Source organism: Nomascus leucogenys, chromosome 11, assembly GCF_006542625.1.
Source record: "Nomascus leucogenys isolate Asia chromosome 11, Asia_NLE_v1, whole genome shotgun sequence".
Classification (NCBI taxonomy): domain Eukaryota; kingdom Metazoa; phylum Chordata; class Mammalia; order Primates; family Hylobatidae; genus Nomascus; species Nomascus leucogenys.
The window spans coordinates 33,012,024-33,038,024 of NC_044391.1; the positions used below are offsets into that span (position 1 = coordinate 33,012,024).

The 26,001-nt window shown below is 36.4% G+C and overlaps 1 protein-coding gene across 1 annotated transcript in view; it reads right to left on the reverse strand.

Moving 5' to 3' along the window:
• THSD7A (thrombospondin type 1 domain containing 7A) overlaps window positions 1-26,001 on the reverse strand; it is a 465,539-nt gene that overhangs the window by 174,200 nt on the left and 265,338 nt on the right. Inside the window, exon 5 of the mRNA XM_003252566.3 lies at window positions 1,254-1,409. Coding sequence (XP_003252614.2) covers window positions 1,254-1,409 — 156 coding nt within the window. The remainder of the gene's footprint in view (window positions 1-1,253; window positions 1,410-26,001) is intronic.

The window sequence follows — 26,001 nt, forward strand, 5'->3', positions numbered from 1 at the left end:
CAGGGTAAAAGTTGGATAAGAGTGGAGGTAGAAGTCATTTCTGTTTTGAATCACTGGTGTATCCCCAAACTGTAGCTAACGTGAGGTCATGAACCATTCATTAAATGAGTGAGTGGATTAATGAATGGAATGAAAAAAAATGAGAACCTTTGGTTTTAGCTTACTACTGCAAAGGTAAGGCTAGAAATGTCATATAGTACCCATCTCCCTTTGTAGGGCATAGAGGAGTAGGGTGGGAACAGAAAGAGAGATAGATTTTGGTTAACTTGGAAAGTCTGTAGCTATAGAATATTCAAAGGAGTGAAATTTCAAGCTATTTAGAAATATTGATGACCAGACAAAAGTGCTATTATTCTTAAATCTTCAGCAATGTCACGATTAAATTTGGAAAATGAACCTCTAAGAAGTTGGATGGTTCCAGAGAAACAATCTCTTTGAGGTTCAGTTGATTTTAGACCCTCTGGAAATTTGAATTAGGAACATAAGCTATGTGGGCTCCAGTGTGAAATATTCAAAGTCCTGCTTTGTGCTTTAATAGCACCTAAATGCTGCCCTTCCTGACAGTGTGTAACAAAATTAATAAGTCTGTGTATTGCTATGTAAACATACTAGAATCACTAGAAGACTGGCCTTTGAAACAAAATAGAAGAATGTTTTCAATCATGAGATCATGTGAAAATTAGCTCACCACGTCTACCATAAGAAAACCATTGCATTTATTCTATTCCTCAATCATTTGCATATGAACGTAATACAGTTTTTACATTTTTTTCTTCAAAGTAATAAGCAGCTTTATTACTGGGCACTAGGTATGGGTCAGGCACTGAACTAAGTGCTTTATGTTTATCTCATTGACTCCTTAGAGACAATCTGGATGGCAGATATTGTTACATCCCTTTTACAGATAAGGGGACAAAGGTTTAGATAAGTTAGTTAACTTATCTAAACAGTAAGGGACACAGTAGGTTTTCCAATCCAGGCCTGACCCCACAGCTCATCTTAACCATTGCACTAAACTGTCTCAGATCCTCTCCATCATGTTGTCTAAATTAACAAGCATTTATGCCTACGTTCTTCTGTTTTAATCTTCTGGTACTATCACTGGAGAAGGTTGATTCATCTTTTGAAATTAATAGTCTTTAGCCATTCTGGAAAATATCACAAACAAGGAACACAGAAGAGCATTTTAAAAATAATTCATGATTTGATAAAATTGGTGGGTATAAAAGGCATGTCATGGTCACGTTACCTACCTTTTTTCCCTTGCTGATCATTACAGTTTTCATAAGTACAAGGTCCCCAAGCTGACCAAGGTGAAACTTCACATTCAGTTGGACAAGGAATGTGGCACAGCTGTGTAGTATTAGGGATAGGGCCAGTGCATAATTTTAAGTCCACTGGCTTTGAGGCTAAAGAAAAATACAGACACATATTAAAAAATGAACAAAAGGAACATATATGGCCAACAATATTATTTTTCTGTGTGTATGGAAAAGGAAAATCCTTAAAGAGGTGCTACCAAGACATTATTCCAATGCTTCTCAGCCACAACCTGAGAATAAAAAGAGAATGAATGGAAATAAAAGAGGCAATAAAGTGTAGTCAAAGGAAACTGGAGATGTCTTGCAAATTGTTTGATTACCAGTTTTACCATTAATTGGTCATGCAATTAATAATGCTGAATATAACTTTCCTAGTCTGCAAAATATTCCTTAAGGTTAGATCTAAAATTCTATAGCAATATTCTAAGAAAGTAAAAGAAAACTTTAGAGGACTGAACAAAATAGGAGGGGGACTATAGCTTTAACATATATGAAAAAAATGTCCACTGAGTAGTTCCTGGTGGAGAACTCTCTCATCTCTTTTGGTTCACAGGGATTGAGAGGTACCAGGTGAGATGAAGAAGGATCTCGAACGGGGGCTACTCTCTGTACCTCCCAGCTACAGTGCTCACTGAATTATTTCCAAAACATCTAAATAATAATATATTATCTGCATATGTGACACAAATCTAGTAATCACTAAGGATACTAATTTATAATTATCTACATTTGTTCATAAGTTGACCAATAAACTGTGGATAAATGTTGCTTGTCCTTCTTTTTTTTTTTTTTAATGTCTGCAGTTTGGCTCTTTTGTATATATTTGACAGTTAAGGTCAACATATATCCATAGTTCTGGACGTAGAACTAACTAAAAATGACTAAGTGATGAAGATATGTAAAACTATATAGACAGAGGAAGAGAATCAAGTTCAGCTGTATATTGTCTATCTATCTATATAATATCTGTCTATCTCCTGACAGCCATATTTGCTTTTGTTTTTAAAAAAAATCGAATACATGGCCAGGCACAGTGGTTCATGCCTGTAATTCCAGCATTTTGGGAGGCCGAGGTGGGCAGATCACGAGGTCAAGAGCTAGAGACCATCCAGGCCAACATGGTGAAACCCCGTCTCTACTAAAAATACAAAAATTAGCTGGGCGTGGTGGTGCACGCCTGTAGTCCCAGCTATTTGGGAGGCTGAGGCAAGAGAATCACTTGAACCTGGGAGGCAGAGGTTGCAGGGAGCTGAAATCATGCCACTGCACGCCAGCCTGGCAACAGAGCGAGACACAGTCGAAAAAAAAAAAAAGTCATTTTCTTGGTCACACATTTCCTGAATAATAGCTAGTTCCAGTTCTTTTGTCACTCTGATAATTGGGAGAGCCCATGCTTGTAGAAAAAATGACTTAAATAATGGATGCTTAGCTATTTCTCATTCTCCTATATGAAAGGACTATCAAATTCCAATTGCATGGGATTGCATGTAGAAGCTCATAGAGAAATTAAAAAATTTTAAACTACATTTTCCTAACTTTTAAATGAAAGTATTATGTCTGTTTGTAATTTAAACTTGAAGACTAATTGTAAGCACTTTTACGTCCTGTAAGTTTTCACACACACAAGCACACAGTCATAAATGCTATCTAAAGCCTATGACATTGATTCCTCTTACTGCCACAGTTTTTGTTCTGAAAAATATTCTGCCAATTTTATGTCTGCTTTTCTCTACTAGTAGTGCTTATCTCTCTCTCCACATCTCCCCCGCCTCCCCACCCCCACCACTCCCACACTCGCCACTACAGTGAAAATAAATAACTGGGCACTAATTGGCTTAGTATGAGCACAGTGAGCCTTCTCACTCGAGTTCATCAGGATTGCTGTTTATGTGCATCATAACAGCCGCCAAAGCCAAAAATGATTAATTTCATTGCTTTCCAGTAGCAGAAGTGTTTGGCACACTAATGACATAAAATATAGAAATTAAAAGGTTCACTGTCTGAATATAAAAAATAACTTGACACCAATGATACATATTTCACATAAAAATGGATTCTTTTAAAGACACGTATAGGCAGAAGAGTCTATACTACGTAGCAAATTAGCTGCCAATTAACATAAGTAATGATTTTTACTTATGGAAACTTTCAGAGTATCTAATTTAAAATGAGAGGTTTTGGGTAAAAGACCTTAAAATCTCCATTTTTTCCTTCAGTTGATGAAAAGTCATTTTAAATCTTGGTGCTATTATATTGTTTTTGAAATAATAATTTATATAAAATAAAATTTACTGGGTATGAAATCGTGAGGATTCTTATTAGAGTCTGAATTTATTTTATATATAAGGTTGAAAACTTTAGGAAGCAAACATTGTTTTATCAAGAAAACAGGTTAAACAAGATGGCTGACAGGAAGAGCTTCTCCCACCAAGAGACCAGACCATTAAGAAGACCTGCACCCTCCAAGCAGATCTTCAGAAGGATGGCATTGAAAGTGGACAGAGGGAGAACATAGAACCTGGGCTAAAAGAAGAGGAAGCTGGGAACTCTGCAGTGGGCTGCTGAGCATCAGGATTCATTCCTGGCCCTGAGGGGCTCCTGGGAAAGGGCTGAATTAAACAGGCATGGAATGGCCCACTCTTGCCATGGACCCCAGAATCCTAGCTGCAGGGGAACCCACTCCCCACACAGACATTTGAGTTTGCAGAGTGAGCTTATCGGAGAGTTATCAGGGACAGGACTCTAACACGTGCAGAATCCAGAGCGTTTGGCATAGAAATAGCTGCAGTAGAGCATGGCCAGAGATGCCCATCTCCCAAGGCTCACCACATTCTTCAAGGTGGCTTTGGCCTTTGTTGACTGTAGGACATGAACAGAGCATAGCTTTCTTCCCCATGGCACAGGCCCAGTATGATCTGAGCATCCCCTATCTTCCAGCCTGTCCCAGGGTAACTGCCTGGCCTTGTCCACTTGCAGTACAGTCTCAGATGCCCAATGGGGGTGCTTTCCAGCAGCTGCTACCATAGCTCCTTCATTGGTAGGTACCACCTAACCATTAGAGAGCTTCTGCAGATAGACCCTCCCCAGCATGCTCCTTCCTGCAGCCTTCCCCAACCACTGTGCCAGGGCCCACCACCCTGTTGCTGCTGTTGTTGCTGGCACGCGTGCACACACACACATACACACACACGCACACACACACACACACACACACACACACGTGGACCCTGCCACAATGCTGCCCTGTAGTTGATGGCATGCATGCCCAAGTGTGGAATCCATTGTCACTACCCAAATGTAGTGTTTTTGCCAGCATCCTCCATCAGAGTGTTGCTGCTAGCTGACTAGGAACACCTCAGCCCTTGCAGTACAGCAGGTGCTTAACCTTGAGGGGCCAGAGAACAAAGCCATGGGCCTGGTCCCAGGTCCCCAGTGTACTGAGCTGAGCCTGGGCCACCTGAAATCACCCAGAAATGAAGCCAGTTGACTGAACCCAATTTATACCACTGTCAAACCCAAATAATATAAAAGCAATAAGCCCCATTCAATAGACAGCAGTTTCAAAGATTTAAGGAGCATCAGCCCATACAGATGACAGAAAAACCAGCACAAGAACTCTGAGAACTTAAAAAGCCACAGTGTCTTATTACATTCAAATGACTGCACTAGTTCCCCAGAGCTGGTTTTAAACCAGGCTGAAATGGCTAAAATGACAGAGATGGACTTCAGAGTCTGGATGGCAATGAGGATCGCTGAGATTCAGGAGAAAGTTGAAACCCAATCCAAGAAATCTAAGGAATCCAATAAAATGATAGAAAAGCTAAAGATGAAATAGCCATTTTAAGAAAAAAGACAAACTGATCTAATAGATCTGAAAAACTCACTATAAGAATTTCATAATACGATTGAAAGTACTAACAGCAGAATAGACCAAGCTAATGAAGAAATCTCAGAGCTTGAAGAGTGGTTCTTCAAATCAGATAGACAAAAATAATGAAAACAAATAAAAAAATGAAATAAGGAATTATGTGAAATATGGGATTATGTGAAGAGACTAAACCTATGACTCACTGGCATCTCTGAGAGAGAGTAAGGAAATTCATTACTACCAGACCTGCCTTACAAGAGGTCCTTAAGGGAGTGCTAAACATGGAAATGAAAGACTGTTACTGGCCACCACAAAAACACACTTAAGTACACAGACTATTGACACTATAAAGCAACTACAAAAACAAATCTGGACAACAACTAGCTAATATAATGACAGAATAAAATCTTCACATATCAATATTAACCTTGAATGTAAATAGGCTAAACACTCCACTTAAAAGGCACAGAGTGATAAGGTGGATAAAGAAGCAAAACCCAACTTTATGCTATCTTAAGAGACTATATCACATGCAATGACACTCATAGGCTCAAAGTAAAGGGATGGAGAAAACTAACAGATATCTGGGACCTAAACGTCACACTTGATCAAATGAAACTAACAGACCTCTACAGAACATTCCATCTAACAACAACAGAATATACATTCTTCTCATCTACGCATAGCACATCCTCTAAAATTGACCATATGCTTGAACATAAAGCAATTCTTAACAAATTCAAAAAATAAAATTAAAAAACCAAATCATATCAACCACCCTCTCAGACCACAGCACAATAAATACAGAAGTTAATACTAAGATGATCTCTCAAAAGCATACAATTACATGGAAATTAAAGCAACCTTCTTCTAAATGACTTTTGGGTAATCAATGAGATTTAGGCACGAATAAAGAAGCTCTTTGAAATTAATGAAAACAAACATACAACATACCAGACTTTCTGGGACACAGCTGAAGCAGTGTTAAGAAAGTTTACAATACTAAATGCTCACATCAAAAAATTAGAAAATTCTCAAATTAACAACATAAAAATCACACTTAGAGGAACTAGAAAAACAAGAGGAAAGTGACACCAAAGCCAGCAGTAGACAAGAAATAACCAAAAACAAAGCTGCGCTGTACAAAATAGTGTAATAAAAACCCACACGCAAAAAAATGACCAAACCAAAAGCTGGCTTGACAGAATAAATAAGATTGATAGATTGCTAGCTAGACTAATAAAGATAAAAGAGAGAAGATCCTATTAAACACAATAAGAAATGACAAAGGTGACATAACCAATGACTCCACAGAAATACAAAATACCCTCAGAGACTATTATGATACCTCTATGCACACAACCTAGAAAACTTATAAGAAATGGATAAATTCCTAAAAATATACAACCTCCAAAATTGAACCAGGAAAAAACTGAAACCCTGAACAGACATATAACAAGTTCTGAGGTTGAATCAATAATAAAAAACCTCTACTAACCACAAAAGGGCCTGGAGTAAACAGACTCACAGCTGAATTCTACCATACATATAAAGAAGAGCTAGTACTAACCCTACTAAAACTATTCCAAAAAATTAAGAAGGAATCCCTCCTTAACTCATTCCATGAGGCTAGCATCATTCTGATACCAAAACCTGGCAGAAACACAACAACAAAAAAGAAAACTTTAGGCCAATATCCCTGATGAACATAGATGCAAAAATCCTCAAAAAATACAAGCTAACCAAATCCAGCAACACATCAGAAAGCTAAACCATCACAATCAAGTTGGCTTTATTCCTGGGACAAAAGGTTGGTTCAACATACACAAATAAATATGATTCATCATATAAACAACTAAAAACAAAAATCACATGATTATCTCAATAGATGCAGAAAAGTCTTTTGACTCAGCATCACTTCATGTTAAAAACCATCAACAAACTATGTATCAGAGGAAAATACCTAAAAAAAAAAAGCCATCTATGACAAACACACAACCAATATCATACTGAATGGACAAAAGCTGTTAAGTATTCACCTTGAGAACTGGAACAAGACAAGAATACCCACTTGAGTGAACAGACAACCTACACAATAGGAGAAAAGTTTTGCAATCTACCCATCTGACAAAGGTCTAATATCTAGAATCTACCAGGAACTTAAATTTAAAAGAAAAAAACAACCCCATTAAAAACTGGGAAAGGACATGAAAAGACACTTCTCAAAAGAAGACATTCATGCAGCCAACAAACATAAGAAAAAAAGTTTAACATCACTGATCACTAGAGAAATGCAAATTAAAACCACTATGAGATATCATCTCATGCCAGTCAGAATGACTATTACTAAAAAGTGAAGAAACAACAGATGCTGGCAAGGTTGTGGAGAAATAGGAATGCTTTTACACTGTTGGTGTAATGTAAATTACACAAATTACATTTCACCGTTTGTGAAATGTAAATTAGTTCAGCCATTGTGGAAGACAGTGTGGTGATTCCTCAAAGATTTAGACCTAGAAATACCATTTGACCCAACAATCCCTTTACTGAGTATATATCCAAATGAATATAAATCATCCTATTATAAAGATATATGCATGTTCATGTTCATTGCACCATTATTCACAATAGCAAAGGCATGGAATCAACCCAAATGCCCATCAATGATGGACTGGATAAAGAAAATCTCATACATATACATTATGGAATACTATGTAGTCATTAAAAGGAATGAGATCATGTCTTTGAAGGCACATGGATGGAGCTGGAAGCCATTATCCTCAGCAAACTAATGCAGGAAAAGAAAGCCAAATACTTCATGTTTTCACTTATAAGTAGAAGCTGAACAATGAGGACACAGGGAGGGGAACAACATACACTAGGGCCTGTTGGGGGAGTATGGTGGGGGAGAGCATCAGGAAAAATATCTAATGTATGTTGGGCTTGATACCTAGGTGATGGGTTGATAGGTGCAGCAAATCACCGTGGCACACATTTACCTATGTAATGAACCTGCACATCCTACACATGTACCCCAGAACTTAAAATAAAACAAACAAACAAACAAACAAATGAATGCCCACTCCCACCACTCCTATTAAAGATAGTACTGGAAGTTCTAGCCAGTGAAATCAGGCAAGAGAAAGAAATAAAAGGCATCCAAATAGGAAAAGATAAGGTCAAACTATCTCTCTTCACAGATGACAAGCTTTTATACCTAGAAAACCCCACAATCTCTGCCCAAAGGCTCCTAGACCTGATAAGACACTTCAGCAAACTATCAGGATACAAAATCAATGTATGAAATTCAGCAGAATATCCATACACCAATAACATCCAAGATGAAAGCCAAATCAGGAATGCAATCCCATTCACAATAGCCACCAAGAGAATAAAATACCTAGGAACACAGCTAACCAGGAAGTGAAAGATCTCTAGAATAAGAATTACAAAACACTGCTCAAAGAAATCAGAAATGACACAAATAAATGGAAAAACATTCTATGCTCTTGAATAGTGACATGGTTTGTTTCTGTGTCCCCACCCAAATCTCATCTCAAATTGTAATCCCACATGTCAAGGGAGGGACCTGGCAGGACGTGATTGGATCATGGGGGCACTTCCCCCATGCTATTCTCATGATAGTGAGTTCTCACAATATCTGGTGGTTTAGAAGTAACACTTTCCCCTTTGCTCTCTTTCCTGCCATCTTGTGAAGAAGGTGCTTGCCTCTCCTTTGCCTTCTGCCATGATTGTAAGTTTCTTGAGGCCTTCCCAGCAATGTGGAACTGTGACTCTATTAAACCTCCTTTCTTTAAAAATTACCCAGTCCCAAGTAGTTCTTTATATCAGTGTGAAAATGAACTAATTCAGATAGGAAGAAGCAATATTTTTAAAGTGGCCATTCTGCCCAAAGCAATTTGCAGATCCAATGCTATTCCTATCAAACCACCAATGACATTTTTCACAGAATTAGAATAACTCTTCTGAAGTTAATATAGAACCGAAAAGTAGCCTGAATAGCCAAAGCAATCCTAAGCAAAAAGAACAAAGCCAAAGGCATCACACTGCCCACTTCAAACTGTACTACAAAGCTGTAGTAATCAAAACAGCATGGTACTGATTCAAAAACAGATTCATAAATCAATGGAACAGATTAGTGAATCCAGAAACAAAGTCACACACTTATAGCCATCTGATCTTCAACAAGGTCAACAAAAACAAGCAATACAGAAAGGATTCCTGATTCAATAAGTTATCCTAGAATAACTGGCTAGTCATATGCTGAAAATTGAAACTCCACCGCTTCCTTTCACCATATATGAAAATCAACTCAAGATGGAGTAAAGAATTAAATGTAAAATCTAATACTATAAAACTCTAGAAGAAAACCTAGGAAATACCATTCTGGACATAGGCCCTGGCAAAGATTTCATGATGAAGACTCCAAAATCATTTGCCACAAAAAGAAAAATTGACAAATGAGACCTAATTAAACTAGAGAGCTACTTCTGCACAACAAAATAAACTATCCACTGAGTAAACAGACAACTTACAAAGTGAGAGAAAATATTGCAAAGTATGCATCTGACAAAGGTCTAATATCCTGAATCTATAAGGAACTTAAACAAATTAACAAAAAATAAACAACCCCATTAAAGAATGGGAAAACTGTAATACATGAATAGACATTTTTCAAAAGAAGACATACACATGGCCAACAAACGTGAAAAATTGCTCAACATCACAATTCATCAGAGACAAATCAAAACCATGAGATACCATCTCACACCAGTCAGAATGGCTACTATTAAAAAGTGAAAAAATAACAGAAGCTGGCAAGGTTTCCAAGAAAAGGGAACACCTATACACTGCTAGTGGAAATATAAATTAGTTCAGCCACTGTGGAAAGCATTTTGGAGATTTCTCAAAGAACTTAAAACAACTACCATTTGACCCAGCCATCCTACTATTGGGTATATGCCCAAAGGAAAATTCATCAGTTTACCATAAAGACATATGCATGCATATGTTCATCACAGAACTATTCAAAATAGCAAAGACATGGAATCAACCTAGATGCCCATCAACAGTGAACTGGGTAAAGAAAATGTGGTACAAAGAAAGAAAGAAATCATGTCCTTTGCAGCAACATGGATGGACCTGGAGGCCATTATCCTTATTCAAATTACTGCAGGAACAGAAAACCAAATACTGCATGTTCTCACTTACAAGTGGAAGCTGATAAACATGAACACAAAGTAGGGAAAAACAGACATCAGGGCCTACCTGAGGGTGTAAGGTGGGAAGAGGGTGAGGATTGAAAAACGACCTATTGAGTACTATGCTCATTACCTGGGTGATGAAATCTATACACTAACCCCCATGACTCCCCATCTACCCATGTAACAAACCTGTATGTATATCCCTGAACTTAAAAGTTAGAAAAGAAAAATACACACACACTCCCAACCCCTAATTTAAACAAGTAAAAAAAAAAGGAAACAGGTTAAAACATTGTGCTCTTAGTGGCCATTTTTTCAAAAATAAGTTTTATTTTAGCTTTTGGTGTATTTTCAATAAATTAAATAGAATAATCAACCACAAAATTTTGAGCTACAAAAAAAGAAATGTGATAAAGACTCAAGGAAGTATTGATACAAGAGTTAAGAAAAAATTACTTAGGCAGATAGTGAGGGTACAGAAGTCCTTGGTAAGGTTTCCGTTTTAATGAAAAGCAGCCCCAAATCATTTTCCTTTTTAACAAAGAATAGCCTGTAAAATTGAGCTGCAGCCATAGAAGCTGGCAGTTGTGCCAATCATGTTTAAAATGGCAGCCCCACCTTCCCTTGTCTTTATGAGCCACATACATGTACAGTAAGGAACAGACAAGATGGTACCGATCAACAGGAGAGTTCATTTACATAATAAGATTAGGGCTGAGCGGCCAGCCTTCCCATAAGCTATGTAAACATCATACCTAATCAAACCAATCTGTGAGTCCTATGTAAATCAGACACCACCTCCTCAAACCTGACTATAAAATCCGGCACATCCCCCTCCCTCGGGTCTTTTCTGCTCAGATACCCCTCTCTCTCTCTAGAGAGGGAGATATTTCTCTTTCTCTTCTCTTCTGCCTATTGAATCTCCACTCCCAAACTCCACATGTGTGTCTGTGTCCTAAATTTTCCTGACACAAAACAAATCCCAGGGTATATACCCCAGATGACATAGCTGCTTCAGGATTGCTGAAACAAAGCCTTCTTGAGGTTTGCTCAGCTGCTAAGCACACCAAATCAACACTGACATAACTCTCAAAGAATGATTTCTACTTAACAGTTGTCCCTATGTATACATAAGCTTTTTTTCATTAATCAAGGAAACATAGGGAAGAACACCTGCTATGTATAATTCTATTCCTTTGGTGATTTTTATTATAGGTTTTCTTGAAATAGAGTATATATTGATTAATGTAAATCACAGATACTACCCGAGTTCCTCAAAAACTGTAAGACGATTACATTTCTGCAATTGCCCAAGAGTTATTTGGAATCAGTGTAATTCAATAAATGAAGTAAAGGACAGACCTAGGAGAAATTACTGGGTTTCAGTTTATACTGAGATTTCAATTTTCTAGAATGGCCCAGTTCTTACTCTTGTATAATTTACTATTTAAGAATTGGCTCTTCAGCCAATACAAACTCCAGAGAAATACATATTAAACTTTAAGAAGACTTCTTTTTGATTTCTCAAAATAATGGAGAAATTTTATTGTTCTTAAAGAGGATTCAAATGAATGTATATTCCATGCTTCACAAGATCACAAAGGAATGTCTAAACTTTTCTGAAGTTTTCAAAACAAATTAAAAAAATGAGGCTGATGCATTTCTGTGGTTCTGAAATATTCTTGTTTTGAATGTTTATGGTTCTGAAATATTCTTGTGTTTTGAAAGTTTAAGCTCTACAAATGAAAAAAAATAAAAATAATTTTAACACTTCTTCTGTCAAGATGGCCAATGAAGTATTCTGAAGATACACATACTATATAACCTCTAAAGATAGTTTATATATCTTATAAATTATATCTATAATTTTTTGTTTTGAGGTAATTGTAGATTGACATGAAATTGTAATTTGACAGCTTCTATATATCCTTTAATCCAGTTTCTCCCATAGGCAAGATTGTATAAACATAGTACAATATTACAGCCAGAATATTGACATTATTATAATCAATGTACTTTGGTTGTATAGTGTTCCTGCAAACTTCATGTCTACCAGAATCTCAGAATATAACCTTATTCAGAAATAAGGCCTTTGCAAATGTAATTAGTTTATGAGGTCTTACTGGATTAAGGTGAGCCCTAAATCCAATGGGTGGTGTCCTTATAAGCAGGCCATGCGAAGGCATACAGAGAAGCACCGTGCTTAACGAAGACAGAGTTTGGAATGATGCAGCTACAAGCCAAGGAACACCAAGGATTGCCAGGAGACCATTTGTTCCAGTGTTTGGGGACTGGCATTCAGTCTTTTACCATTAAGGATAATGTTAGCTATCGGTTTTCTTAGGTGTTATTAAGATGAGGATGTTCTTCTCTATTCCTATTTTTTTCTGAGAGTTTATTATCAATGGATGCTAAATTTTGTCAAATAGCTTTTGCTGTATTGATTACGTTTTTAGTCTGTTAAATTGGTGAATTACATTGACTAACTTTTTAATACTGAAGTAGGCTTGCATCCTTGAATAAACTGCATTTGGTCTTATATTTTAATTATTTTTATATATTGCTGAATTCTATTTGCTAATATGTTAGGGATTTTTATCTACGTATGAGGCATTTTGGTCTGTATTTTTTTTTGGTGAACTGTGACTTTGTTGCCTCTTTTTTTTCTGTGTAGAAATGCTCTATTTCATATTAGATGAGTTGTGGTAGGTTGAATTTTATTGATTTTTTTATTCTTCCCATTTAGTCTGTTGTCAAATTTATGTGTATCAGGTTGTCTGAGGTATTCCATGGCTATCCTTTTGACGTCTGTAAAGTGTGTAGTGACATTCCCTATTTCATTCCTGGTGTTGGTGATTTGTGTTTTTTCTTTTTTCTTTTATCACCCTTGCTAGAGGTTTAATGATCTATTGAATGAAGCAGCTGTTTGTTTTATTGGTTTTTCTCTATTTTTTATTTTCAATTTCATTGATTTCTGTTCTTATGTTTATTATTTACTTCTTTCCTTCTTGCTTTCAACTCATTTCGCTCCCATTTTTCTTGGTTCTTTAGATGGGAGCTTAGATTATTGATTTGTGTCTTATCCTCTTTTCCAATGTAAGCATTTGGTGTTACAAATGTCTATCTCAGCACTGCTTTAGCTGCCTCACAGATTTTGATATATTATATCTTCTTTTCATCCAGCATTTTGATTTTCCTTGAGAACTCCTCTTTCACACATTGATTATTTAGAAGTGTGTTGTTTTCCAAGTGTTTGGAGATTTTACTCTTATCTTTTTTGATTGAATTCTAATTTGATTCCATTGTGCTCAGAGAACACACTCTATAAATTATTTTACATTTGTCGAACTATGTTTTATGGATGGTGACATGGTCTATTTTGGTATATGTTTCACTTGAAAGAAGGTGAATTCTGCTGTTGTTGGATCGAGTGATTATAATAATCCCTTTTAGATTTTGTTGGTTGATGGTACTGAGTTCTTTCATATTTTTGCTGATTTTCTTCCTAATTATTCTATGAAGTGTTGGGAGTAGGGTATTATCATTTCCAACTACAATTATCTATTTGTCAATTACAGTTTTGTCTATTTCTCCTTTCAGTTCTATCAGTTTTTGTTCATATATTTTGCAGTCTGTTGTTTGGCACAAACACATAGAATTTCTTTCACCTTCTTGGTGGATTGACTCTTTTGTCATTATATAATTATATAATATCCTTCTCTGTCTCTGGTAATTTTCTTTGATGCCTAATTTATTCAATATTATCATAGCCACTCCTGCTTCCATTGAATAATATTTTCATGACACATTGTTCCTCATTATTTTACTTTAAACCTTCATATAACGTTATTATTTGAAGTGAATTTCTTGTAGAATGTGAATAGTTGGGTCCTGCTTCTTAAATCTGCTCTATCAATCTGTGTTTTAATTAGTATACTTAGACTATTTACATTTAATGTAGTTATTTATATGTTATGGATTAAGTCTTCTATTTATTTTTATTTATTCTCTGGTTTTCATTTCTGTTTCATTTTCTCTGTCTTCCTGTGAATTATTTTAACACATTTTAGAACACCATTTTGATTTATCTATAGAGTTTTTGAGTGCATGTCCTTCTATAGCTCTTTTAGGGTTTGCTCTAGATATTACATTACATATACATGTCATATATATGGGTATGTGTATATATGTATATATGTACATATATATACAAGATATACATATATGAGATATACTATATATATATATATCTTATCACAGCCTACTGATATTTTCATTTTGCTAGTTCAACTAAATTATAGAAATCTTACCCTCCCTCATTTGTAATACAATTGTTTTAAATATATCCTCTACGTATTTTTAGAATCATATCAGGTAGCAGTGTTATAATTTTTGTTTCAACTGTCAAACATAATTTAGAAAACTCAAATGAAGAAAAGCCTATTGTATTTAGCTATACTTTGTTTACCCGCTCTTTCTCCTTTCCTGATCCCAGGTTTCTTCCTTTAATCTTTCCTTTTTATTTAGTGAACTTTCTTTAGCTATTCTTTTAGGGTAAGTCTACTGGTAACAACTTCTCTTAGTTTTCCTTCATTAAGAATGTCATTATTTTTCCTTCATTCTTGAAGGATATTTTCTCTGAGTATTGAATTGCGAGTTGACAGTTCTTTTCCTTTAGCACTTGAAAAATATGATAGTACTTTATTCTGATGTATATGGTTTCTGGTTCACTGTCATTCAAATCTCTTTTTCCTGTAGTAAGGGTATCAATTTTCTCTGGGTGCTTTCAAATATTTTTATCTTTAGTTTTCAGATTTTTATTACAATATGTCTTGGCATGTATTTCTTCAGGTTTAAGTTATTTGGAATTCATCCAGCTTCTTGAATCTGTAGGTTTATGCTTCTTACAACATATGAGAAGTGTTCAGCCATTATTTCTCTGAATACTTTTTTTTTCTTTTAAGCTCTGCCCTCTTTCTCCTCTTCTTCTGGAATTCCAATGACATGAATGTTAGACCTTTTGTTACAGTCCCACAGGTCTCTGAAATACTTTTAGTTTTCTTCCCTCATATTTTTTTCTGTATTGTTTGGATTATGTAATTTTGATTATTCTGTATTTTAGTTCTTTGATTCTTTCCTCTCTCCCCTCCATTATGCTGTTAGACCCATACACAGAGCTTTTTATATCTGTTATTGCATTTTTCAAATCTGCAATTTCTACTTGGTTCTTTTTTACATCTTCAATTTATTTGCTGAAGATTTCTATTTGTTTCAAACATGCTCATAATTGTTGAAAGATTTTCATCATGGCTTCCTTATATCTTGTTGGATAATTCTAACATTTTTATCATCTCAGTGTTGGCTGCTATTTATTTTTTTCATTGAATCTGGTAACTCCCTGGTTCTTGGCATAAGGAGTGACTTTGATTGAAACCCAGACATTTTTGCCTGATGTCACAAGACTCTAGATCTTTTAAAATCCTTTTTTTTTTCTTTAAAACTGGCTTTTTATGACCCTGCTCCAGAATGGGAAAAGGGTGTGTGTGTGCCACATTGTTACTGCAAGGTGAAGGCAGAAGTCCAGGTTTCTTATTTAACCTCCATTGATAACAAAGAGGAACTTCTAGTTACTTCTATGTGGCTGTGTGTACTGGTTACCCAACTGTCTTCGCTAACATTGTGGGGGTGGGGAGCGCTTTACCAGACAGCAACTAGCAGTGATGGAGTGTCAGTTCTGTACTTGGCCTTCTCTGACACCACCTAGTGGGAGTGTTGAGCGACTCACTACAGTATCACAAGGGTGAAAACTGAGGTTCCCATCAGGCCTTTGCTGATGTGGGTGAGGGTATAGCCATGTTATTTTTATGTGTTTTGGGCTGGGTAGAGTGGTTATTGTCTGAAATTTTGTGTCTTGCTAAGTTGGTCTTTTATTTGGTCCTTTGGCTAGAAAGAGCAGGAATTTGTTAGGGCTTTTACAAATCTGTGTCCACTGATGTTTCTGGGTTGTTGGCTTCTTTAGCTCCAACCTTGAGACGTGGGAGGCAAAAAGAAAACCAAGGGAACTAATCACCTTGTCATTTTTGGGCCTTGACATATCTAGCTTATCTGCCTTCTTCTCTCCAACTTTCAAAGTCTTTTTATGGTTTGTTTTCTATAAAACTTCCAGAGAATATTTCTTAACTTAGTGGCAAATATAGGAAAAAGTACATCTCCTCTATCTTTCTGAAAGTAGAAGTCTGTGTCTTATTTTAAAAATAAAGCCTTTTATTATACAACTGGGATAATAAGAAAAATCCTCAGAGGATCCCCAAAATCTACAACATAAACCCGATCTACTATAGTACCACAGTCCTAAATCTGGCCTCTCTCCTGGTGAACTACTCATCCCAAGTCACAGAACTTTCTGTTTTAATGGGCTACTGGGAAACGTAGAATTGCATATCCAGGGATCTTTAATTATTAGGGGCAAAGGAAACCATTTTCAGACAGAAAATGAAAGTTTTACTATACTAGACCATAATTAAAGAAATTTCTAAAGAACTTATTTCTCATAAAAAAGAAAGTGATCACAGAAATAGGGTCTAAAATTTCAGAGAGAATAGCGGTCAGAGAAAAATATCAAACAGGAGTAAAATTAAGCTTTGACTATAAAATAATAATTGGAAAAGTGTGAAAGGCAGAATGGTCACTCAAAGGTTCTATGCCTTAATCCCTGGAACCTGTGAATATGTTATCTTACTTAGCAAAAGGGACTCCCCAGATGTGATTAAAGGTTTAAAACTTGAGATGGGGAAAGTAACCTGGAATATCCAGGTGGACCCAATCTAATTACATTATTACTTAAAAGGAGAGAACCTTCCCGAGTGTGTTAGAAAGATGAGATGGAAGAAAAAGGAGTGGAGAGGCATCCAAACATAAAAGGTACTTGATATGCCATTGCTGGCTTTGGGGAAAGGGGCCAGGAGCCAAGGAATATGGGTGATCCCTAGAAGCTGGGAACAGTCCCCAGCTCACAATCAGGAAGGAGATGAAGATCTCAGTCTTCGAACTCAAAGGAAGTGAATTATGCCAACACTCTGAATGAGCAAGCAAACAGCTCCTCCCCTAGAGCCTCCAGAAAGAAATGGAACCCTGTCAACTCCTTGATTTTAGCTTGGAGAGATGCACGCCAGACCTCTGACTTACAGAACTGTATGATAAGGTGTGAAGTTAGTGGTAATTTGTTATGGAAGCAGTAGAAAACTAATACACACTTATAAATAATTGCAAGATAGAATACCTAAAATACAAGGCTATATAATATGTAAGTTGGTGGAGGGTTATAAGAGTAAAATATTCTTAGGAAGGTAAATACATTAATTACAGACTATATTCATTTGCGACTCCACCTTAAAATTTTAAGGTAACCCATATATATATATATATATATATATATATATATATATAAACCCATATAAATCCATATATATATAGGATAAGGATGTATGACTTGTGAAACATGGGAAGTAGTGTAATAACAAAACTGTTGCAATAAATTTTAAGAAAGGCAAGAAAGGAGAAGCGAAGAAACTAGAAGGAAGAGGATAAAAGGAGATGGAAGAAATGATTGCAAAAGGCTAAAATTAACCCCTAACAGTCACATTATCAACTGAATAGGAAACTATAAACTAAAATGGCACATCCACTAGTTTGTCAAAACATTTTAAAGTTTGATAATACTGAGTGCTGGAGAAGACATAAAGCAGCCAAAACAGACGCTGCTGGTGGGAATTTAAGTTGTTTTGATCAAAATGTAAAATAATTTGGAATGTTCTAGTACGATTGAAAAGATGTGCATACTTCTAGGTATATCCCATGGAAAACTATCAGACATTTATCTGAGAGATATTTATGAGAATTGTTATTGTATAATAGTATTGTTTATTTTATTTTTATTTTTATTTTTTTTTGAGACGGAGTCTCGCTGTGTCCCCCAGGCTGGAGTGCAGTGGCGCAATCTCAGCTCACTGCAAGCTCCGCCTCCTGGGTTCACGCCATTCTCCTGCCTCAGCCTCCCAAGTAGCTGGGACTACAGGCGCCCGCCAACACGTCCGGCTAATTTTTTGTACTTTTAGTAGAAACGAGGTTTCACTGTGTCAGCCAAGATGGTCTCGATCTCCTGACCTCGTGATCTGCCCATCTTGGCCTCCCAAAGTGCTGGGATTACAGGCGTGAGCCACCGCGCCCGGCCAATAGTATTGTTTATAACAGCAAGTATCTAGAAACAACTCATGTCCAATTAAAAGGGAATAGGTATTGAATAACATTATGTCAAAACTATACAGAGGTGGAAATAAGCTAGAGCATAATCACCAATATAAAATCTATGTACATGTCGTCAGAAAGTGAAAAAGCAAGCCGAAGAATATATTTTTAACGATACCATTCATATAAAGCTTTATTTTATTTTTTTAAAAATGCAGTATCATAAGGTTTTGGGATAAATGCATAAGTCTGAGAAAGAGGAAAGCAGTCACGAATATCAGGGACCTGGCCTGATACTTTCAGCTAGGCCTGATGCTTTTAGGGGCTGGCCTGGCACTCCCACCTATGACATGGTATTCTTCTGTTTAACATGAACAACTTCATAGGGCAGCATATCACATATTCTGTGACTATGATGGAGTGAGACAAAAAATAAGACTATATAATTTGTCTAAGCAAAAACAAGGTCACTGTGAGAGCCCTGAAATATCAAATCTTTCTTTCTACCAGCTAATATAAATGAGTTCTGCTTCTTTACCAATTATAGCTTTAGTCTCCTTCCAGTTTTTTCGCCTTCCAGATAAGGTTTATTTAGATACCCAGTCGTAGAATTATTCTTGCTCCCTTATAGCATTCAATCCATGCAAAGTCCATTTATTGAAACTCCTTAAAAATAATCTAACACATTATTTATAACGTCATTTCTCATATCCTTACTGAGATGCCCATGGTTGCATTCTCCCCAGCTCCAATGAGTAACAAACCCAACTTGCTCAAGTACGGGCATGTTACTGGTGGTTTGTGGCTGAAAAGCATTGACAAGCCAAATATATAAAGAAAAACAAGGAATTATAAACAAAAATTTAGAAGAGGGTTTCCACTTGTGAATGGAGATGTAATTTATTTAATAACAAATGGATGATGGTGTTTACTACATGCCAGGAAACGTTACACTGTTCCAAGTACTTAACAGATATTAAGTTATTTAATTCTTACAAAACCCATGAGGTAGGTATTCCAGTTATCCTCATATATGGAAACTGAGTATGAAGTTGCCCTCAATTACATAGCTAAGAAAGTATAGATTTCAGATTCACACCCAGGCAGTCTGGCTCCATAGTCTTCAGTGTGTATGTACCTCTAATTACTACTCCATGTAATCTTGGAAGGGTACATTATGGGGTTTCAATAATATATGTCTAGCTAAATACATAGGCACACACATACGCATATTTATTTAATATAGGTCATAATTAAAAATACATTTAATGAGGGTTGTTAACATCGTGTCATAGTAACATAATAATATGATGGAGGCTATCAAGATAATCCCATATCAAACCTAGTGGTCTATCAATGAAAATTATTCTGACTTTTGTGCTGCAGTTAGAAATGGAAACTAAATTTTCCTTCTGCTAGATATCAATAACTACCTGTCTAATTAAATTATTATTAAAATGGGATATTCTGCACTTATACTGATAATAGTAAGCACTTACATGGCATTTACTAAAGAAATTATTTTAGTCCTCACAGAAATCTCATGAAGTAGGTACAACTGTAATCCACATTTAAGAATTAAGGAACTGAGGCCAGGTGTGTTGGCTCACACCTGTAATCCCAACAACTTGTGAGGCCAGGGCGGGTGGATTACTTGAAGCTAGGAGTTCAAGGCCAGCCTGGCCAAATGGCAAAACCCCATCTCTACTAAAAATACAAAAATTAGCCGGGCATGGTGGCACACTTGGGAGGCTGAGGCACAAGAATTGCTTGAACCCAGGAGGCAGAGGTTGCAGTGAGGGAGGTCACAGCACTGCACTCCAGCCTGGGCAGCAGAGCAACTCTGTGTCAAAAAATACAATAAAATAAATAAGAAACTGATGCTCAAAAAGATTAATTTTCCCAAGATCACACAGTTAATTAGCAACAGTTGAAAGCTGACTTACCCACTACACTACACTATAATATGGCAGTTAGTAGGAGACATATTCTTCCCCCAGTTCCCACCGAACTCCTGGAAGTCCAGTACAGAGAATAGGATGATATAAGTTTTCAAAACAAACTATTTGGTTATTTTATGTGGACCAGTGCAGAATCTGGTAGAGATATTCATCTGAAAATGAATCCCCAGTATTTTACTTAAAAAGCAATTTATATTGTCATCCATTTTAAATATCTAATCTTTCAAAGCTAAATCTTTTTTGTTCTAAGGCTCTCAAATGTACAAATGTACATTTAAAACATTTTTCTAAATCATAAAAATATATCTTTGGATTCTCAGACTATTTTGAATCAGAAATCTCACACAGTCTGCTTCAGACCAATTTGAATAATGATATACCTTTTCTGTAGTCATTCAAAAGATATATTGGTGCTCAAAGGTTGAGTAAAATGCAATAAATTTAATAATTCATTCATCCATTTAGCAAAACAGCTGAGCATTTCAGGCACTCAGAACCTCCTGATATGTGTTTTTTTCCATTGTCGTCCCTGTAAATCTACCTTTCTCTTAAATTAGCATTTTATTTCCTTAAATGAACTTGTTTGATTGCTAATCCACAATTACAAGGAAATTCTCTTGGATTTAAATCTTAATTTCTGTATAGGAACTGACAAAACTTTATTATTAAATATAAGGGTGCCTGATAACAAGAGATTCCAAAGACTGACAATGAAATTAGTTAGAAATGGCTTTCTGTTCCTTTTATTTTTTTTTTAATTTTTTTCAGTAAGTTAAAATAAATATTAAGTGCTTACTCTTTGCAAGGTCCTGCCATTATGTTAGGCATTATATGCCAAAGGGTGTTTTGGTGCCAGTGGCACTAGTGGTGCGTTTTTGATGTTTTGTTTTTACTGTTTTGTCTTTCTTAGTTACTACAAGTATGTGGTAGTAATTTCAGGTATATTTTACCAAAGCAGTTTTAATTTCAAGAAGGTTCTATGGATGATTTGCTCAAAGCTTACTTAGACCTTAGCTAGAGTCACTAAGTATTCACTCAGTAATTGGTGTCAAGCAAATGAAGAAAGCTCTTATCCTGAAAATTAATCAAATTCATTGTTACCAGTGATTGCTCAAAGCTTTTTGGAGATGTTCCTGTACTAAACTTGAATCATAGAAACTTGTTTCTTCTTGTCTTTCTCAGCCTGGTTAATATAATGGTGACATAAACCCCATCATACTTAAAAAAATAACACATTGTTTTCAAAGCTCATACATTTATTCCTCAATCAATTTTGAGCCATATTTAAAACAACGGTTGAGAATTATCTCTTGGTATTTAATGTGCTTCAAAGCTCACTGCCAGTCCTTTTTAGCTACGATAACTCATTATTAAGTTTATTTTATTTTTGAGATGGAGTGTCCCTCTGTCTCCCAGGTTGGAGTGCAGTGGCGTGATCTCAGCTCACTGCAACCTCCGCCTCTTGGGTTCAAGAGATTCTCCTGACTCATCCTCCTGGGTAGCTGGGGTTACAGGTATGCACCACCATGTCTGGCTGATTTTTGTATTTTTCAGTAGAGACGGGGTTTCACCCTGTTGGCCAGGCTGGTCTCAAACTCCTGAACTCAGGTGATCCGCCCTCCTCAGCCTCCCAAAGTGCTGGGACAAGAGGCATGAGCCACGATGCCCAGCCACTAAGTTAGGGTTTTTGATTAATCTTTTGTTCTTTTAAACCAAGACATTACATAGTTTATTTAGGAAGCATAAATGAATTGTACTTGAGTTCATTTTTTATATCATAATCAATATCTTCAGTATCCAATCAACTGTTCTGTGCAGTTCATGAATTGATAGCCATTATTTTCATCCCTGGCCATCCTGCTTGATCATAGATCACATCCTCTTTGCACGTGTTCATGTTTGCTGCTTGGATAATCTCTTGAATTGTGGTGAGGTCACAAATCAGATTTTTTAAAAAGTGTTTTTTCCTACACTAGACTATTTCAAAGCTAAGCTGTTCATTGGAGTGGTCACTATCTTTGGAATTAGAATATTTTTACATAAACCTGTTGACTTTTCTGTTTATTCATTTGGAGTTAGAGAAGGTCTAGGCTTGGTCTATTTTGGTTTACAATCGAGTGAAAGATACACTGTATACATTATATAAATTTAGATAAGGTTCTTTCCAAATATTCGAATAAAGGATATTTTAGGCCCAGACTGAAATCTGAAGAGCATTCCTTTTTCTTTTCTCCTCAGCTTTATATTCTAGTTTCAACTTCCCAATTATGGGTGTCAAAGACACTGCTGGTGGGGAGGGAGTTATCACGTGGACACTAACAGTGTTGTAACAGATAGGGACAGATCTCCAAGAAAGCCTTCTCCTCTACATAAAGGACTGAGCCCACCTTGCAGCTGGTCTGCTGCCTGAATGCTGCGTGTCAGCAAGTTAGGATATTTGAGCGATGGGTCCTGACTGCCTTTGCCTTCAGCCTTCACTTTGCCAAGCTAGGATGCCAGTGAGCCTTGCCAGGGCCCCTTCCTAATTCTCTTATGAATATTACTCAGTCTCACAGGGGTTGCTGCTTTGCCTTGGTGTCTGTTCCTCCAGTCTTATATAAATACCATCTTAGCAGACAGAAACTCCTCCCAGGGTCTAGCATCTAGATGGGCTGTCTCCTGATTTCAAGGACAGGTATAGGGTTTTCCCTATTTGTATATTCACTGGCCATGTTAGGGAATTCTAGAGAAAGGTCCATATGTCTATGCCCACAATGCCATATTGCCTAGAAAATAACTCCTCATGTCATGACTCAAATAAAATAGAACTGTGCTATTTTTAAATTATTTATAGAAATAAACGTGTCAGATAATTTCTCTCACTGACCTTGTTTCATGTAAGATAAGAACACTTAAAAATAGTGGGATTGTTCAAAATACACATTTTCCTAACAATGTCATCATTGTTAGAATTTAAATTTCACAAATTGTATCAACAGCTTGTTGGAGATATGACTCTCCTACTATGGGGATGTACCATCTGTTGCAACACTGCAAATATGAAGAGTCTGTCTTTCCATTTTTTTTTTAAATAGGACATGTTGTAGAACAGTGTACATAAAACTCAAACTGAACTCTTCCAACATACCATTATTGACTCAAATTCTCACAATATCCCTAACAACAAAAACAGCATTAACTGATACTGTAAATTAAAATAAGCAGTTTAGAATATGCATGTTATCCAAAATATAATAACAAAACTGTAGCATTTAGAAGTTGTGAAATTATAATCCTTGTTTCAAAGTAAGTACTGAAGAAGAATTTGAGTATCTAATCAAAAAAGTTCTGCAAACAGCTCCACACATTTGCTGAGCAACTCCAAATATAATTATTTATCACAAAAAAAATCCACAGACTGTGGCTTAAACAAAAGAAAGAGTGACAGCCAGACTTCAGATTTAAAATGATGCTCTGTTGTTATGTGAAGAATTGATTGTGTGGGTCAAGGAACACAAAGATACCTGTTAGGAGACTATTCCAATAATACAGGCAAGAAACAGTGGCTTGGACTAGAAGATGACAGTGGAGGTGAAGGGGTCAGATAAATATTGAAAGTAGAGTCAGAAAAATTTTCTAAGAAAATGGTTGTGGGGGTTAGAGAGAGAAGAATCAAGTATGGCTCCAAAGATTTTGGTCCAAGCAAGCAATATCTGGCTCTTGGTTGTCATCACATCATTTCCCCTCGTTCTTGAACCCCTAGACCATGATAAGTCTATTTTCTCACACTGCTTTTTAGTTGATCAGAGTCCTTTGCTACATACAAAATTGCAAGTGACAGCAATCACCCCAATTCCTCCTTCTTGTACCTCCATTCCTGCCTTGCTTCACTCCACCTACAACTAACCCACCTATTCCTGCAGTTGGCAACGGACTTGGCAGGTCTGAATTAAACTGCTGGGTTTGACATTTAAAAAATGGAGTTTTCAGTACTTCTGGGTTCTCCTTTTATTAGGCTAAGCATGAAGACTGCTAATATTCACCCCACTCATTGCAAGACACATGATATCTATGACAAGGGTCCTTAAAAAAATAGCAGTAAGGCTTCTGGGATTACTTAAACTACTGCATGGGTTTCTTAAAAACAAATGTGAAAGGTCAAATGTTGCTGAGTGTCAACATTGCCCCCTGAAAAATATCATTATGCAGCTTTTTGGAATGTGGCAAAGTTACCGGTGTCCCAGTCTGTGATACATAATCATAATTTTCATGACCTATGCTCAACCTTACAACAGTAATTTTTCAGTTTTCAGTACATGTCTCCATTACTGGGGTTCGGGGAGAGAGGTAGGAGAGAGAGAAAGGGATGTTTTAAGGAAGCAGATTCCTGGGTTCTTATTCTCAGAAATTCCAATTCACTACATTTGGGTTGAAATCCAGAAATATAAACTAGGGATATGGATTTTTAACACGTACTTTATGTGAATCTGATGCAGTAATGTTTAGATCACCCTTTGAGAAACACAGCTATGAAGGAGTACAGCTAAAGTTAACCACAAGGTGCTCCAAAATACCATGGTACTACATGCATACCTATTAGAGATGCCATGTACATTCCAGAACAGAGCTGCATGCACTCTGATAAACAATTTCTTGCTATTATTGTCTTTGACCATAAGAATATGCAGAATAATTTTTTCAATGGTATTTTATTTTCTCTACTGGTGATATATTCCTGGATATTTCAGAAAGTCTATGTCCCCATTTTTACTTATGCCAACATATAAGCTGAGTTGGAATACTTTTCTCAAGTTTACACTATCTATATTCTTTTAAATAAAACTGCTTAGAAGAGTGACAGCAGAAATTCAAAAACATCTGTCACTGAAAATCTCAAATCTTGCTAGGAAATCCTTCTAAATGTTTGATATTAGTGATCATCTTAATTCTTTTGTGAGCTGATAAAACTGCATCTCAGGCAAAGTGGATCCAGCTGTGGGAGAGTAGGGAGGGGACTGACCAACAAGGTTTCCTAAAGTTGTTGTTCCTGTTTATCTGTAAGCACCAGCTCTAGGTTGGTTTTTAAGTGTCTCCCTCCAGTCCTAACTTACTAAGTAAAGCTAATAATCGTTTAGGGCCCAATATCTCATGTATTATTCCTTTTTCATACTGCTATAAAGTACTGCCCGAGACTGGGTAACTTATAAAGGAAGAGGTTTAATTGACTCACAGTTCAGCATGGCTGTGGAGGCCTCTGGAAACTTAAAATCATGGTGGAAGATGAAGAGGAAGCAAGACACCCTCCTTACAAGGCAGCAGAAAGGACAAGTGCAGAATAAAGGGGGAAGAGCCCCTTATAAAACCATCAAATCTCGTGAGAACTCACTCACTGTCACGAGAAC